General features: G+C 34.7%; 1 protein-coding gene across 3 annotated transcripts in view; it reads left to right on the top strand.

Moving 5' to 3' along the window:
* CUL2 (cullin 2) overlaps positions 1–12,911 on the top strand; it is a 42,959-nt gene extending 30,048 nt beyond the window's left edge. For all 3 annotated transcript variants that reach the window (XM_027686895.1, XM_027686893.1, XM_027686894.1), the window contains 10 exons: positions 818–877; positions 1,254–1,382; positions 1,488–1,574; positions 2,056–2,208; positions 2,605–2,682; positions 4,415–4,481; positions 5,353–5,555; positions 8,053–8,154; positions 8,900–9,016; positions 12,103–12,911. In XM_027686895.1, coding sequence (XP_027542696.1) covers positions 818–877; positions 1,254–1,382; positions 1,488–1,574; positions 2,056–2,208; positions 2,605–2,682; positions 4,415–4,481; positions 5,353–5,555; positions 8,053–8,154; positions 8,900–9,016; positions 12,103–12,234 — 1,128 coding nt within the window. In that variant the 3' untranslated portion in view covers positions 12,235–12,911. The remainder of the gene's footprint in view (positions 1–817; positions 878–1,253; positions 1,383–1,487; positions 1,575–2,055; positions 2,209–2,604; positions 2,683–4,414; positions 4,482–5,352; positions 5,556–8,052; positions 8,155–8,899; positions 9,017–12,102) is intronic.
* The last annotated feature ends 338 nt before the right edge of the window (positions 12,912–13,249 follow it).

The raw sequence follows: 13,249 nt of genomic DNA, 5'->3' as shown, positions 1-13,249 counted from the left end.
ACAAAAGAGTTGGTTGTCAGTTCATCTTGATAATAGTAACAATATTTTCCTTCCGTAGAGGAACTGTAATTCCTAGGAACTATGATCACGCAGTATTTTAGGTTCAATGTTAGTTTAAAATGTTAATTTAAATGTGATGTATGGTTTAGAAACTTGATTATTCTAGCATCTTTTTTTCAATTCTAAACTTTCATTATCTCCTTCCTTTTCTTTTTATCATATTCAGGTTTTCTTTAGCTACCATATTGTTTGTACTGTACTGCTTCAAATTTCTACTTTGAACAATATTTTTCTCCTCTTTAGTCTATCAAAAAATCCCACAACCAAAAACTTTTAGTTTTTACTATTGTGAGCACACCATATATGCTTTTCAGCTCAAGATACATGCTGACAATATAATCTACTGTTGTTGTGCTGGTGTTCAAATCTGCTTTATCTGCAATTATTCCTAAACCTCTTTCCATCCGTACTTCTGCACCATGATATTGCTGTATTCAAAAATCTTCATACTTCCACAAAGTTTCTAATCAGAACTTGATTTGTTCTCCCGTTTTCTGTAATTAGCTTCTGTTCCTCTACTCTTTCCACTTTTACTTAACTCTCAACTTAAACATGTTTAACAACCAAATTCTCCCAGGACAGTAATTGAAACCTTTTTATTTGTTGTTTCTTTTTTGATCCCCTTTTGTGTAATTCAGTTTTATAGTGTCTCAGATGGTCTTTGCCTCGAGCATTTTTTTTGATTTCTTCAAATCTCTTAAAAGAAAAAGGTGTAGGTCATTTACAATTTTTCTCTTTGTTCTGTGTTCTTATGTAGGCTTTGACATCAGTAGTTAACTATAGGGAGCCCAAGTCGATCTGCAAAGCACCTGAGTTGGTAAGTGATACAAGTAGAAAGTAAGAATTCTTGTTTATAATTGTCAAATGAGTTGGCATGGAGTCCCTCACATGAATATCCAGTTCTTACACTGGATCACCCTCAGGTGTGTATTTCAGTAGTAGCAGTTTAACTTGCACACGTTTTGTGGGTGTGCAAAGTTGCTATGGTTCTATTTTTTTATATAGACTGTATTTTCTGTGGATGTAGAATGTATAGTTTACCCATGAATCCAGCCTTGTAATATAATGTGAGACTGTAGACTGTGATTTATTTCACGTTTGAACTTTGTGTAGAAGTTTGGAATACCTTGGCATACATTTGTTCTCAAGCTTGACAGGTAGATTGGGTTTGATTTTTCTTTTTCTAATTTGAGCTGGCCAAGTACTGTGACAACTTGTTGAAGAAATCAGCAAAAGGAATGACAGAGAATGAAGTAGAAGACAAACTTACAAGTTTCATTACTGTTTTCAAATACATTGATGACAAAGATGTATTCCAAAAGGTAACTTTTTATATTCAATAAAGGTTAAAATATTACATTTAAAACATACTTGAAGGATGTGATTATGCTTCTTAAAATCCTCATATCTGTTTTTTTTCAATGCAGTTCTATGCCAGAATGTTGGCAAAAAGATTAATTCATGGTTTGTCTATGTCTATGGATTCTGAAGAAGCCATGATAAATAAACTAAAGGTAATGTAATATTCTTCTAACACAGAATGAACAAAGGAATATGTAGTGTTGAGAGGGAGCAGCAGAGGGTGCCAGAGGTAACTTAGCAGTCAGTAGGTCTGTTTCCAATAGCTGAAAGGAAGAACTAGTTTTTTGGTAGTCTGTGAAAGATATATGGCCAAGTATCATTTGACATTTTTATAAGATTTTGGGTAGTTTTATTAGATGGGTTCAAATAATTCATATTAACATTATAAAAGTACCAAGGACTTTCATAGACCATGTCTGTCTTTCAGTTTTATAGGATAACATTGTTCATATAGATCATTGTGTATAGAGTGAAACTAAGATAAATCTGGTAATTTTATTTTACAGTGTTTGTTTTCTGTAAATGTAAAAACACTTCTGCTGACTAGATTTTCATATTGTAGTAGTGAGTGGGCATAATTTATACAATAAGGACTGTTTTCACTGTGAAACCTCTTACAATATTTCTTCACAGCAAGCCTGTGGTTATGAATTTACCAGCAAGCTCCACCGAATGTATACAGACATGAGTGTTAGTGCTGATCTCAACAATAAATTCAACAACTTTATCAAAAACCAGGACACGATTATAGATTTGGGAATTAGCTTTCAGATATATGTTCTACAGGTACTAATGTATGTTTTTTACTACTGAGTTACTTGTGCTTATTTTTTATGTTTTGATAACAAGTGAACAATTTTTCTAACTATGAATGCTTCTTTGTATGGAAACTGATGCCTTGTGATTATTGTAGGGTAATATATTTTCCTAGTGTTGCTTTTTAAAATTAACCCAGTAGCTCACTAAGCAGTAGTGATATAAAATGTCTTGTGCTCTCGACTTCAGTTAATACCTCACTGAGATGTGCATAAGCAGTAAAAAATGAGCAGTAAAACTTCTGGGATCAGTTGATTGTCTTATGACATAATGTACCCTATAGATCTGTTTAAGAGTGTTATTTTTTTCTTAATGTATATATTGTCTGAAAATGTTAATGCTTTTATTTTTTCCCAATACCTTTAGGCTGGTGCATGGCCTCTAACTCAGGCTCCTTCTTCTACATTTGCAATTCCTCAGGAACTGGAAAAAAGTGTACAGATGGTAGGTTAGTAGGAGGCTTCTTGTAAACATGTGGAAAATGTAAAATAACTCCAAGTAAAAGATCATCACTCAAACAGAGAAAAACCTGAGCTGCTTCGTTTTGTTTGTAAATCGTGGATATCCTATTTCCAGTCCATAGGAAATGTGGAAGGGTCACCCAAATACCTTACTGAATTTATGTATGTATTTGCATAGCTTTTCTTTATTTTTAACATCTCTCTTCTACACTTTGTGATTGCTGAGGGAGATGTTAATAAATACAATTAAGCCAACTGGGTTGGTTCTTTCTTTAAAAACAATTCCTAATATTTAAAGAAAAGAAGATTCTGTTTCTAATATTAAATATGAACAGATATAATAGCAGATTAAGATGCAAATGCAGGGGTTTTGTCCTGTATATTGTAGGAGCTATTCAAAATCGAGCTTTGTGCAAACTTCTTTACGGCTAATTTTATGATTTCTCGAAGCAGTAAAGGTTTTACTTTGGTCAAATATTCTTTTCTTACGTGATTATTTCTGCTTTGTAGAGGTAAGTATTTTGTTATTTTTGATTGTATTATTGTGTTCTAAATGTTACCTGTACAATGTGTGTTGATCTTTGTTAAAGTGTATTTAATGGTGAAGTACAATTTACACAATGAAAATTTTGTGTTATTGGACATAACAGATTTTTAAAAGCAGCTTTTATACCTTAAGTTACTATCTGATGTAAATTATAATGGTAAATGTCTGTTTCTGTGGTGAGGGAGCTTTTTCACATATTGCTACTGAGTTTTAGAACTATTTATTCTGCTATATTTCCCCTCTATTAGGTGGCACTTTTAGCAATATAATAGTTTCCAGTCCATACTATGCCATCACCAGAAGGTGATTGATGAGATTTTCCTGTTCTTTGTGAGTTCAAAGTAGGAGTATTGTCAGTTGTGTCTCAGTTGGAAAATTGTTACAGGCTTCTGTATCAGAAGCAGCTTAGAGTCTGGGTTTTTCAGCCTAATTTCACTGTTTTGCCAGTTTAAAGGAGCAAATTTAGTCATAGCTAGAGTCAGTGCTCTAAATGATAATTTCCTAAGGGAACAGAACATGACCTTGGGGGGGGTCTTTGAAAATTGTCTGACAATGTATTTACTGTTAAGTTTCATCATTTGACCCATACAGAGAGAGTTCTCTCAGGATTCTGGCCAGGATTTAGAAAGAAAAAAAACATTTTGCAATTGCACTCCAAAGTATGTGAATAACTGTGCAAGCTGTTTAGCAGCTTTTTCTGAGACTGCTGGAGCTTCTTGTAAATATATATTTATCTGAATGGTGTACATATATTGGTATTCATACTGTGTAAGTTTGTGGGTGGAGAAACACCCGATTCTTAAAGAGGTCGAAAGTTCCTGGTTTTGTGTTTTCCTTCAGTGTTAATCAGAGTTGCCAGACCAAATCAGAATAAGCCAAACTGATGTGTACACAGTGTTGGCTATGTGGGGTTTAGAGAATTTGATCCCATTTTAGGTAAAGGTTCTTTGAATCTGCTTAAGCTTTTCTCATTATGAGAGGTAGACCTTATTAGGATTCAGTCATCGCTCGTGTCCCAAGGGAAAATGCTGTCATGAATTGATCTGCAATGTTTGCATCCAGTAGGGTGAACATAAAGCCAGTATTTCTTCATTAGGGTGGTAGGGTGATAATAAGCTATTATAAGTAGTTGTATGTGTGACTAATTGAAGTTCATTTTGTTTTGCAGTTTGAATTATTTTACAGTCAGCATTTTAGTGGAAGGAAGCTTACTTGGTTACATTATCTTTGTACAGGTAAAAATAAGTGCTTTGCTAAACTTATGATCTATACAACTGGCAATTATTTGCTAGAGGTCCTTTTCAAATGGCAACAGATTGTGGAGTTGGAACAATATTTTGCCTATAAAGTCAACAGATTATTTTGCATTATAAATTAATATTTACTACATAGTATTTCCAAAACTCATGTTTTGTAAACTTGCATGTGTTACCTGTGATTTATTAAATCCAAGTAAAACTAGAGTTGTATGTTCTTAACTACAAAAGAGCACTACAGAACTGCCAAGTTAATAACAATTGACCCAGAATCATTTTTGTAGTATAGATGTCCCTTACATAAATATTAAATAATTTTAAGAATGCATATTATACTATTTTAATCAGGTATGTGAGTATGTGAGTAAATAAATATTTATATTTACTATATGGGAGTACATGTTAACATCTTAGAAGATATATATAAAATTATAGTTTATTTTAGTAAGTGTCAGTAAATTGTGTTTTATTTCAAATGCTTTCAGTATCAGGCTTTAATGACTGAGCACCACAGCATATTATGTGGAGATGAAAAACCAGACTAGCATACAACAATATGATGTTATGAAAATCTAGTTGGAATTTCCGTTTTTATTATTATTATAAATTATAATGCATTATTCAAAACAGTATTGTTCTAATATTCATAGTTAGTCAGAGGGGTTTTTTTGTTGTAGACCACATTCTGTAAGTGTGAATTCACAATATCAGTTGTCATCATCCCATTTCAAGTCTTAAATGCAAGCTTGAATTGAATGTCTGGAAATGTGTGAGGAGTTCTAGTAGTTAAACTTCAGATGACTTTTCAGCACCTTCCATCAGTTTGTAAAATACTATTGTATCATTACAGGTGAAGTAAAAATGAACTATTTGTGCAAACCTTATGTAGCCATGGTCACAACATACCAAATGGCAGTGTTGCTTGCCTTCAACAACAGTGAGACTGTCAGTTACAAGGAGCTTCAGGACAGCACACAAATGAATGAGAAGGAACTGACAAAAACCATCAAATCTTTGCTTGATGTCAAAATGATAAACCATGACTCAGACAAGGTATGCCATAACGATATAAAAGAGTTTCACCTTTTCAGTCTTGTCATTCTGATATTTCTGGAGGACTTGTTTTAATTATAAATAATCCACTGTTTAATATCAAAACTGTATTATTGACCCTTGTGAACAATTATAAATTTGTATTTTTAAGGAAAGAGATAGGAGGAAGTAGACTGTCTGCCATATAGGCTTTCCATACCTATAGCAGCATGGTCTGCTGAACAGATAGTAAAGCTGGGACTGTTTATTGCTTCTGTTGCATTTCATACATATGCCTTTAGACTCACCACTGTTGGAGAGGAATACACCACTTTTGAAGTTGTATTGAATCACAGGAAGGAGCCTGACTTGTTAACCAGAATCTTACAGCCATCCTAAAAAAATATTTGTGGGATTAAGAGACTGAAAGCAACAGTGCTGACAGATTACAAGAGATGGAAAGAGAGCAAGGAGGGTTTGTTTGAGAGGATTTTTGCTGCATTTTGCCAAACTTATCATTCCAGGAGTTTCATGGAATTCCAGTAATATCTGAGCTTTGTTTGTGATTAAGGCAATGGTTGATACAGGTTCTGTTTCTGACTGTCTCGTCCTTCTGTATGGCCTATGTGAAACCAGTTACCCTTTTTCCCATGCAGCGAAGGACACAGAGGTCTGTTAAGTAAGAAACATGACAGAAGTGCCTGTGCATCCTGTACAGACATTAGCATGTGCTTCCAGCTAGCCCAGAAAGCCCACTATTCAGACAGTATCAGACAGAAGGTACAGAGATAAGCTGTTCAGTTCACTTTTGAGAAGAATTCTAAAGCTGCTCTGATGGCAGGAAAATTTTAAGAAATGGAAAGTGAGATTACAAGGAAGATCTGATGCTTGGCTGAAGCATAGGACATGCTTCCAATGTCTAGAAATGAGCTCAGGTTGGAACAATAGCTGGGAAGATGTCTGTTAAACCATGGGTCAAATAAAACACTGGGAGCTATTAAAGAAAACAGTGAAACTTTTCATTATTTTAGGAAGTTGCCCATTATTTAAAGGATTTACCTTTACTTATGTCTGTTTGTATAAGGTTTGCCCAGTTCCTTTAAGGATATGTTATTGAAGAGGGAATGATACAGCTTTCCAACCCTTTCACCTTTTAATGTTTACCACTGCATTTTCTAGCTCTTTGCCTTCCAAACTATTATATTCAAGCATCTTTACTATTTCTGTTTTCTTTGCACTCTATCCAGCAATGTGATAGCAGATCTGTAGACAGTCTATCAGATTACTTATTAAATAAACAAATGAACTTTAGTGGCTTAAGCAGTGGAATTCAGTATACAAACTTCTCTTAACCTGTATCTGAGTGTCGTGGTTTCACCCCAGATGGAAGCCAAGGCCCAACTACCACTTGCTCACTCCCCCACTAGCAGGATCAGGGAGAGAAGCAGAGGGGGGAGAGGTGAAGAACACAAGCAGCTTTTGGCAAAACCTTTATAGGTCCATTAGAATTATACTTTTTAATTTCATGCTCAATGCACAATTTATTTTGGTTTATATTCAACTATGTAAGGAGAATAATGCTAAAATTTCATGTTAGCCTATTTTTTTGTTACCTTATTTTTTTAAAGCTGTTGGTCTTTTCCCTTTCATGTTAAAATTTCTATACTATGCCTGTTGTCCTGGTTTTATTTTTATTGTAACAAAGAATATTTGTTGCAGAATATAAAATTAGAATTAATGCTGTTTTGAGTGCATATTTAGTTAAATATTGGCTGTGTTTACTGAAATATTTGCACTTCAGACAGTTCGGCAGCATTCTAAGGTCTCAGAAGTCCTGTAACTTTATTCTGCTGGAAATTGCTAATACTTCTACAGACTCTTGGCTGGAAACTGCAAAGATCAGTCCAGTTATCTTTTTAGTTGAAAGTAAAGGTGTTTTGATTGCAGGGAGTAGTTACCATTTATTGAAAGAAATGGACTTTTATGTGTGGAAAAAAATTGAGATTCTGACAGGAAAAAATTAGAAACACACAGATGTTGCAGTTTTTCAGCAGTTTCTGCTATAATATAAAAAAAAATGCTTAGATATTTTTTCCTTAAATTCTGGGAGGCAACATTAGTAATAATTGTAAAAGCAACAGCTCCCTCTCGAGGTTCTGCCATAAATAAATGCAAATCCTGCTTTCTCTGCAGGAAGAAAATGAGTTAAATGGAGAGTGTTTGCAACTAAATAAGATGTCAAAGTATTAAAAAAGAAATTACTTTAATCATATTGACTTGCTAACAAAATTAATGTGTGATAGAATTCTTCATAGTGTTTTCTGAAGTAGACTTGATTTCTAGGTTAGTTAAACTGTAGCTTAAAAAATTGACCTGCTTCAAGTGGCATTTTAGAATTTCCAACTACAAATCTGAAATTGTTTGTGTGTATGTAAGACCCTAACTGTGACTTTTCAAAGTAAATTGCTACCATTTTCTGGTTCTCTTTTTGATTTTTAAAAAAGATTCTTTATTGCAGGAAGACATAGAGACAGAGTCTACGTTTTCATTAAATATGAACTTCAGCAGTAAACGAACAAAATTTAAAATTACAACATCAATGCAGAAAGACACACCACAGGTGAGTATTCTTTGGTGTTTCTAGCTTGAACAGCTTAGAAACTTATTTTTCTAAAATGGAATTTATTGTGTTAGTCTGGTGTAAGCAGATGTAAGATTCACCAAGATTTACATAGCCATAAAGAAATTGTGTGAGTTTAAAGCTTAAGCACTGCAATTTTTTTTGTACTTAAGGAGAAGGAGAAGGCAGGAGAAGATAAAATAGGGAACAAGAAGGCAGAAGGAAAAGATAAACAAAATGTACCAAAAGGGATTGACATTTAGCTTGTTTTATCTCATGGGACTTCTTTGTTGGTGGTGTTATCTCATGAGACCTTTTCTATTGGTGGTGTTTACAAAAGCAACTTATTCCAGGAACAGCAGAACCAATCAAATATTTTCCTATGATTTTTGTCTTTCCGCAACTAAAATTAACTCCTGTGTTGATAATCCTGTATCTCCTAAGACATAGGATTTTGTGCAAGATACGTATGTGCTGCCAAACTCAATACATTACAATAAATTCTGCCTGCCTTTCTCCATAGCAGAATTGGTGGTTTGGATGCCTGTCCTACCTTCCTACTGACTTTAAAGAAACCTCGTATTCTTGATTTATGGAAGTACTTTGCCTGGAATTGAACTTCTCCTGCATTTTTGTATTGGTTGACCACTTCTAGTAAAGTAAAAAGTATAGGTTCTAGATCCTTTTATGAAGTGTTTATTGGTCATAATATATTTTAAACATTAATATTCTTGCAATATCACAGGAGATGGAGCAGACCAGAAGTGCTGTAGATGAAGACAGAAAAATGTATCTCCAAGCTGCTATAGTCCGTATCATGAAAGCACGTAAAGTGTTGCGACATAATGCTCTAATTCAGGAGGTAAGAGAAAGTCCTCCTCTTCAACTTGATTTGAGGAAAATCTTCAGGAGAGTTGGGTAAAACATCTGACCACAGAACTCTCCTGTGCTGAAACTAATACCCCAGTGAAATTAGTGAGGATTTTCATGGGGTCTACTTTGAACTGCAGTACTAGAGCACCAGCTGGGACCCCTCAATCTTGTAAATGTGTCTTACCGCTAAAACATTAAGTGCTTGCTCTTTCCTGTTGGCTGGTTCTATGCCAACAGATCCTGTATCCTATAGGAAACATTGCCAGAGCTATAGTTACAGTTGAAAACCTGAGTGTGGATATTCTAAGTATGGAACTTGCACAGAAGCACCTAGCCAATTTTTAGCTCTAATCATTATTTTTATTATAATACATGGCTTAAATTTTAAAAGTTGTCTGCGTATGAAGACATGCACTTTTTAATCTCCCTTTTCCATTAAGTGGTACAGTTCTCTAGATTTTTTAGATTCTAGATTAATGATCTGTGAACTGTCACAGGCTGGCTGGGAAGGTAGTGCTATGTCATTAGTTTTTGTCCCATTTTCCCATCTGTTGGTCGCCTGCCTAATTGTATTTTTCATTCCAACCTTTGCTCCCACCAACCGGTTCCCATTTTTAGTTTTCTCAACCTTCCAAGGCATTCTTTCTTCAGTCTAGTTCACTCTTGTGTCTCTGAGCCTTGCTGGAAGCCTCAGAGCAGACTGGTGGGAGGAGGAATAAAGATTCCTGCTTTATTCAACCGTTTTGAGAATGGAGGTGGAGAAGCGTTGAGTAATTTGAGGTGATGGAGGAAACAGTTTAGTACACCCACCACTTAATTTTTATTTCTTAAAAAAAAAATAAGCTGGTACAGAGAGTTTGTAAGCCCAGAACTTGCAATGTGAGATATCTTAAAAGTTTTGGATATTGAAATAGTGCTTGTACACAATTACTCTTAGATTGAATATGTAAAAGGTAAGGCACCATAGGTCCTGATTCTTCTCAAAACCTTTGGCTATTTGGTTTCCTGTTATTTAAATCATCCATGCAGTTATGATGAAGTCCTATAAGAATTTACAAATAAAACTAGAAAGGCAAGCCTTGTTTCATCTTTGAAAATACTTTTTTCTCTCCACTCTCAAATGATTAGGGAAAGATTCCAAAATGTACTTTTCTTGACACCAGTTTATAAGGGTGAAATAGATTACAAATTTTTATGTTTTGGAAATAAATCCTTTCTGGTTGCTTCTTCCTTTGTTTAATGGAAAGGCCGCTATCTTATGTGCCTCTGCTGTCTTTTAGTCTTGCAGTGATCTTGCAGAATATTCTATTAACATCAGGAGCTTTTTCTTTAGCTTTTCAAGAAAGGGGGATATTTTGATAGTTACTCAATTAAAAACTAAGTAGAGAGTAAAGTTGTGATATTGTTACTAATTCTGGTGACATTGTTACTTTTATCATGCTGTTTATATACATATAAAATGTATTCACTTAAATTTTCCTGTCTGACTTCTTGAATACAAATGAATCTTTTTAGAAGGAGTCAGTTTACTACGAAGAGTTAATATTTTCTCACCTCATTAATATTACTTTTTTTTAGCTATAAGGGCAGGATTATAATGTTGTTAGAGATAATTGAGAGACTCCTAGCCTTAATGTAGTTGGCTCTGATTTTTACAGTTAGACTACAGCTCCACACATTTTGTTTAGGGTGAGGTGTTCAGGAAAATAGTCCAGGCCCCTGATAGACCTATATATGTCAGCATATGGTCTTTGTCTGAATTGTTAATTGTGTTAGATATGCCCTGATAATTTCAATTCCAGCTCTATGCTGCAGTTGCCTGCAGAACGAGGTAGCTTTTCCCATAAAACAAGTAAGTCCATGGAAGTAGTGGAGAGGAAAGGTCGGTGCAGTCATTCCCAGAAAAGTTTTTATTCTGACCATCAGGTATTTCTGTCTATCCTTCTTATTTGTATTACCTTTGAGGAAACAAAAACAAATCAAAAAAAGCCCTTACCAATACAAAATTTACCTTTTGTTCTCTCTGTCCTGAGTAAATACATGAAGTATGATGATGACAATCAGTTTGAGTGTAGGGCTGAAGTTAGGTGAAACCTGAGCAGATGTATTAGTTTGTTAGCACCCAGTTTCTCCTCATTTGTGCTGCTGTGGAACGTACCAGACCCTTGGCTGCAAGCCCAACAAAACTCGCTCTTTTGAGCTTTTTGTTTGCTTTGCTGGGTGAGTTCCACCTGGTGAGTTCTGTTGGCTCACAGAGGGCCCTAGAAAACTCTAGAGCTGGGACAAAGCCAGCCATGAGAAGTTGTAAAGAAAACAGGAAATCCAGCTGAAATAAAGATCACTTTCTTTACAGAAGAAATTAAAAACTACAGGCAAAATATATTGTGACATTTGAGTAGTAAGATATTTTGTTTGAAAAATTTTTCAAGTTCTAGATTTGCGTGATCTGTTACTACTCACGATTTCCTCTTCTTCTCTACAGGAGAATGGGCAAAACTAAGAACTATCAAGAGACAACTAAAGTTTTGCCTGCAGTGGGAGTTTCTTCCACAATGCAAATATAGACTTGTTTTTACAATAACTAAATTTTTACTGCATGTACTACAAAGTTCCAGCATAGGCAGATGGAACTCACCAAATTGTATATCTGTCTTCAGTGACTGAAGGAATAGAGGTTCACCCCAATTGTCTCAAATTGTATAGGAAAGGAAATCAGTGGTAGCAGAACTCCACTATGATAATAATGAACAGATGTGTTTATATTAGATTAATTTTTAACATGGGTATTTGTGTTCATTTGTACTGTGACAAATGAAGCAAGCAAGAGAAATGAAGAGATCTGGGGAATATGCAGCCAAACTAACCAGTGAGCTCAGCAGTCAGTTTCAGTGTCCTGACACTAATGCATAAAGATGCTTTCTTGATTGTTATTAATTAACTATTCCAGGGTTATTTAATCCTGTCTTTAAAAGAAAAGCATAGTGAATTTACCTTAAAGCCCTTAGCAAATATTTAGATGCAGTTTTTGACTGTGAAAAATAAAACTAACAAAAAAACTATGTCTTTCTTTTGCAGGTAATCAGCCAATCAAGAGCTAGGTTTAACCCAAGTATCAGCATGATTAAGAAGTGTATTGAAGTTCTGATAGACAAACAGTACATAGAGCGAAGCCAGGCCTCTGCAGACGAATACAGTTATGTAGCATGATGTTGCTATCCTGCAGGTATGATTGTAAGGAGATCATTGCTGTCACTGTTTGGTGTGTTCCTGTGGGAAGAGGCAGGCCTGTGCCTCCATAATTGGTCACTTGGCAGCCCCTGTTTTTCTGCTGTTTACAACATCACCAGTGCCATGTCATGAGCGTCAATGAAAATGCCTATAGATATTTCAAGCTCATGTCATTATGACATTTCTTAAAACTTTACTAAAAGAATGAGTGAAGTATTGCTGAAATGTGATGAATTGGTTGGGTACCATGCTTTTTTTTTTTTTCCCTCCCCTTTCACGTTTGCAGTTGATGTTTTTTAATGTATCTTAAGACAAAGTAAAAAAAAAAATCACACAAAAAACCTAAATATTGTAATATGACAGATAACCTAATAATTGTATCTACATTAAAATGTAAAAAAAAAAAATGACGAACATGATACTGCTGCTTGTCAAATAAAAAAATAAAGTTATATAATGTGTCTCGAATGATTGTAGAGCTGGATATAGCATTAATGTCTGTAAATATTATTCAGGCCTGAAGAGTAAAAATAATGTTATGTGTTTGGGGTTTGGATAACCTCAGAAGTAGATCTGACGTAAGAACTAATTTATATAAAACTGAATACCAGGTATGTCATGTTTGATGTGATTATAAAAAAAATATTTATGGTTAAGTGCACATCTTGTTTTTTTGAGATTAGGCTGATTTACATTCTTAGTGCCTGAAGGCCTACTCTGTGTCTGTTAATCTCGCACTGTAGGAATACGTTACAAGAGAAAATAAACTGACATTTGAGGGGATTTAATAGTGTAGTTCACAAACAGTTAGGAATAGTTATCACAAACATCAAAGATATAGTTCAGTGGCTTGTGAAACCACCTTCTTAATGGGAAAACATATACCAGACTGGTAATTGAAAACTGTTTTTTCACTAATGTATTAAGTAGAAACACTACATGGAGATTGGTACCTGTGTTTGTTTCCACATAAGCCTGTGCAGCCTCTTGACTC

The sequence above is a fragment of the Neopelma chrysocephalum genome, unplaced genomic scaffold (genome assembly GCF_003984885.1).
Source record: "Neopelma chrysocephalum unplaced genomic scaffold, ASM398488v2 Primary Assembly neopelma1_72, whole genome shotgun sequence".
Classification (NCBI taxonomy): Eukaryota; Metazoa; Chordata; class Aves; order Passeriformes; family Pipridae; genus Neopelma; species Neopelma chrysocephalum.
Note: the sequence above shows the minus strand (reverse complement) of the source record. Positions and strands in the feature narration are given on the sequence as shown.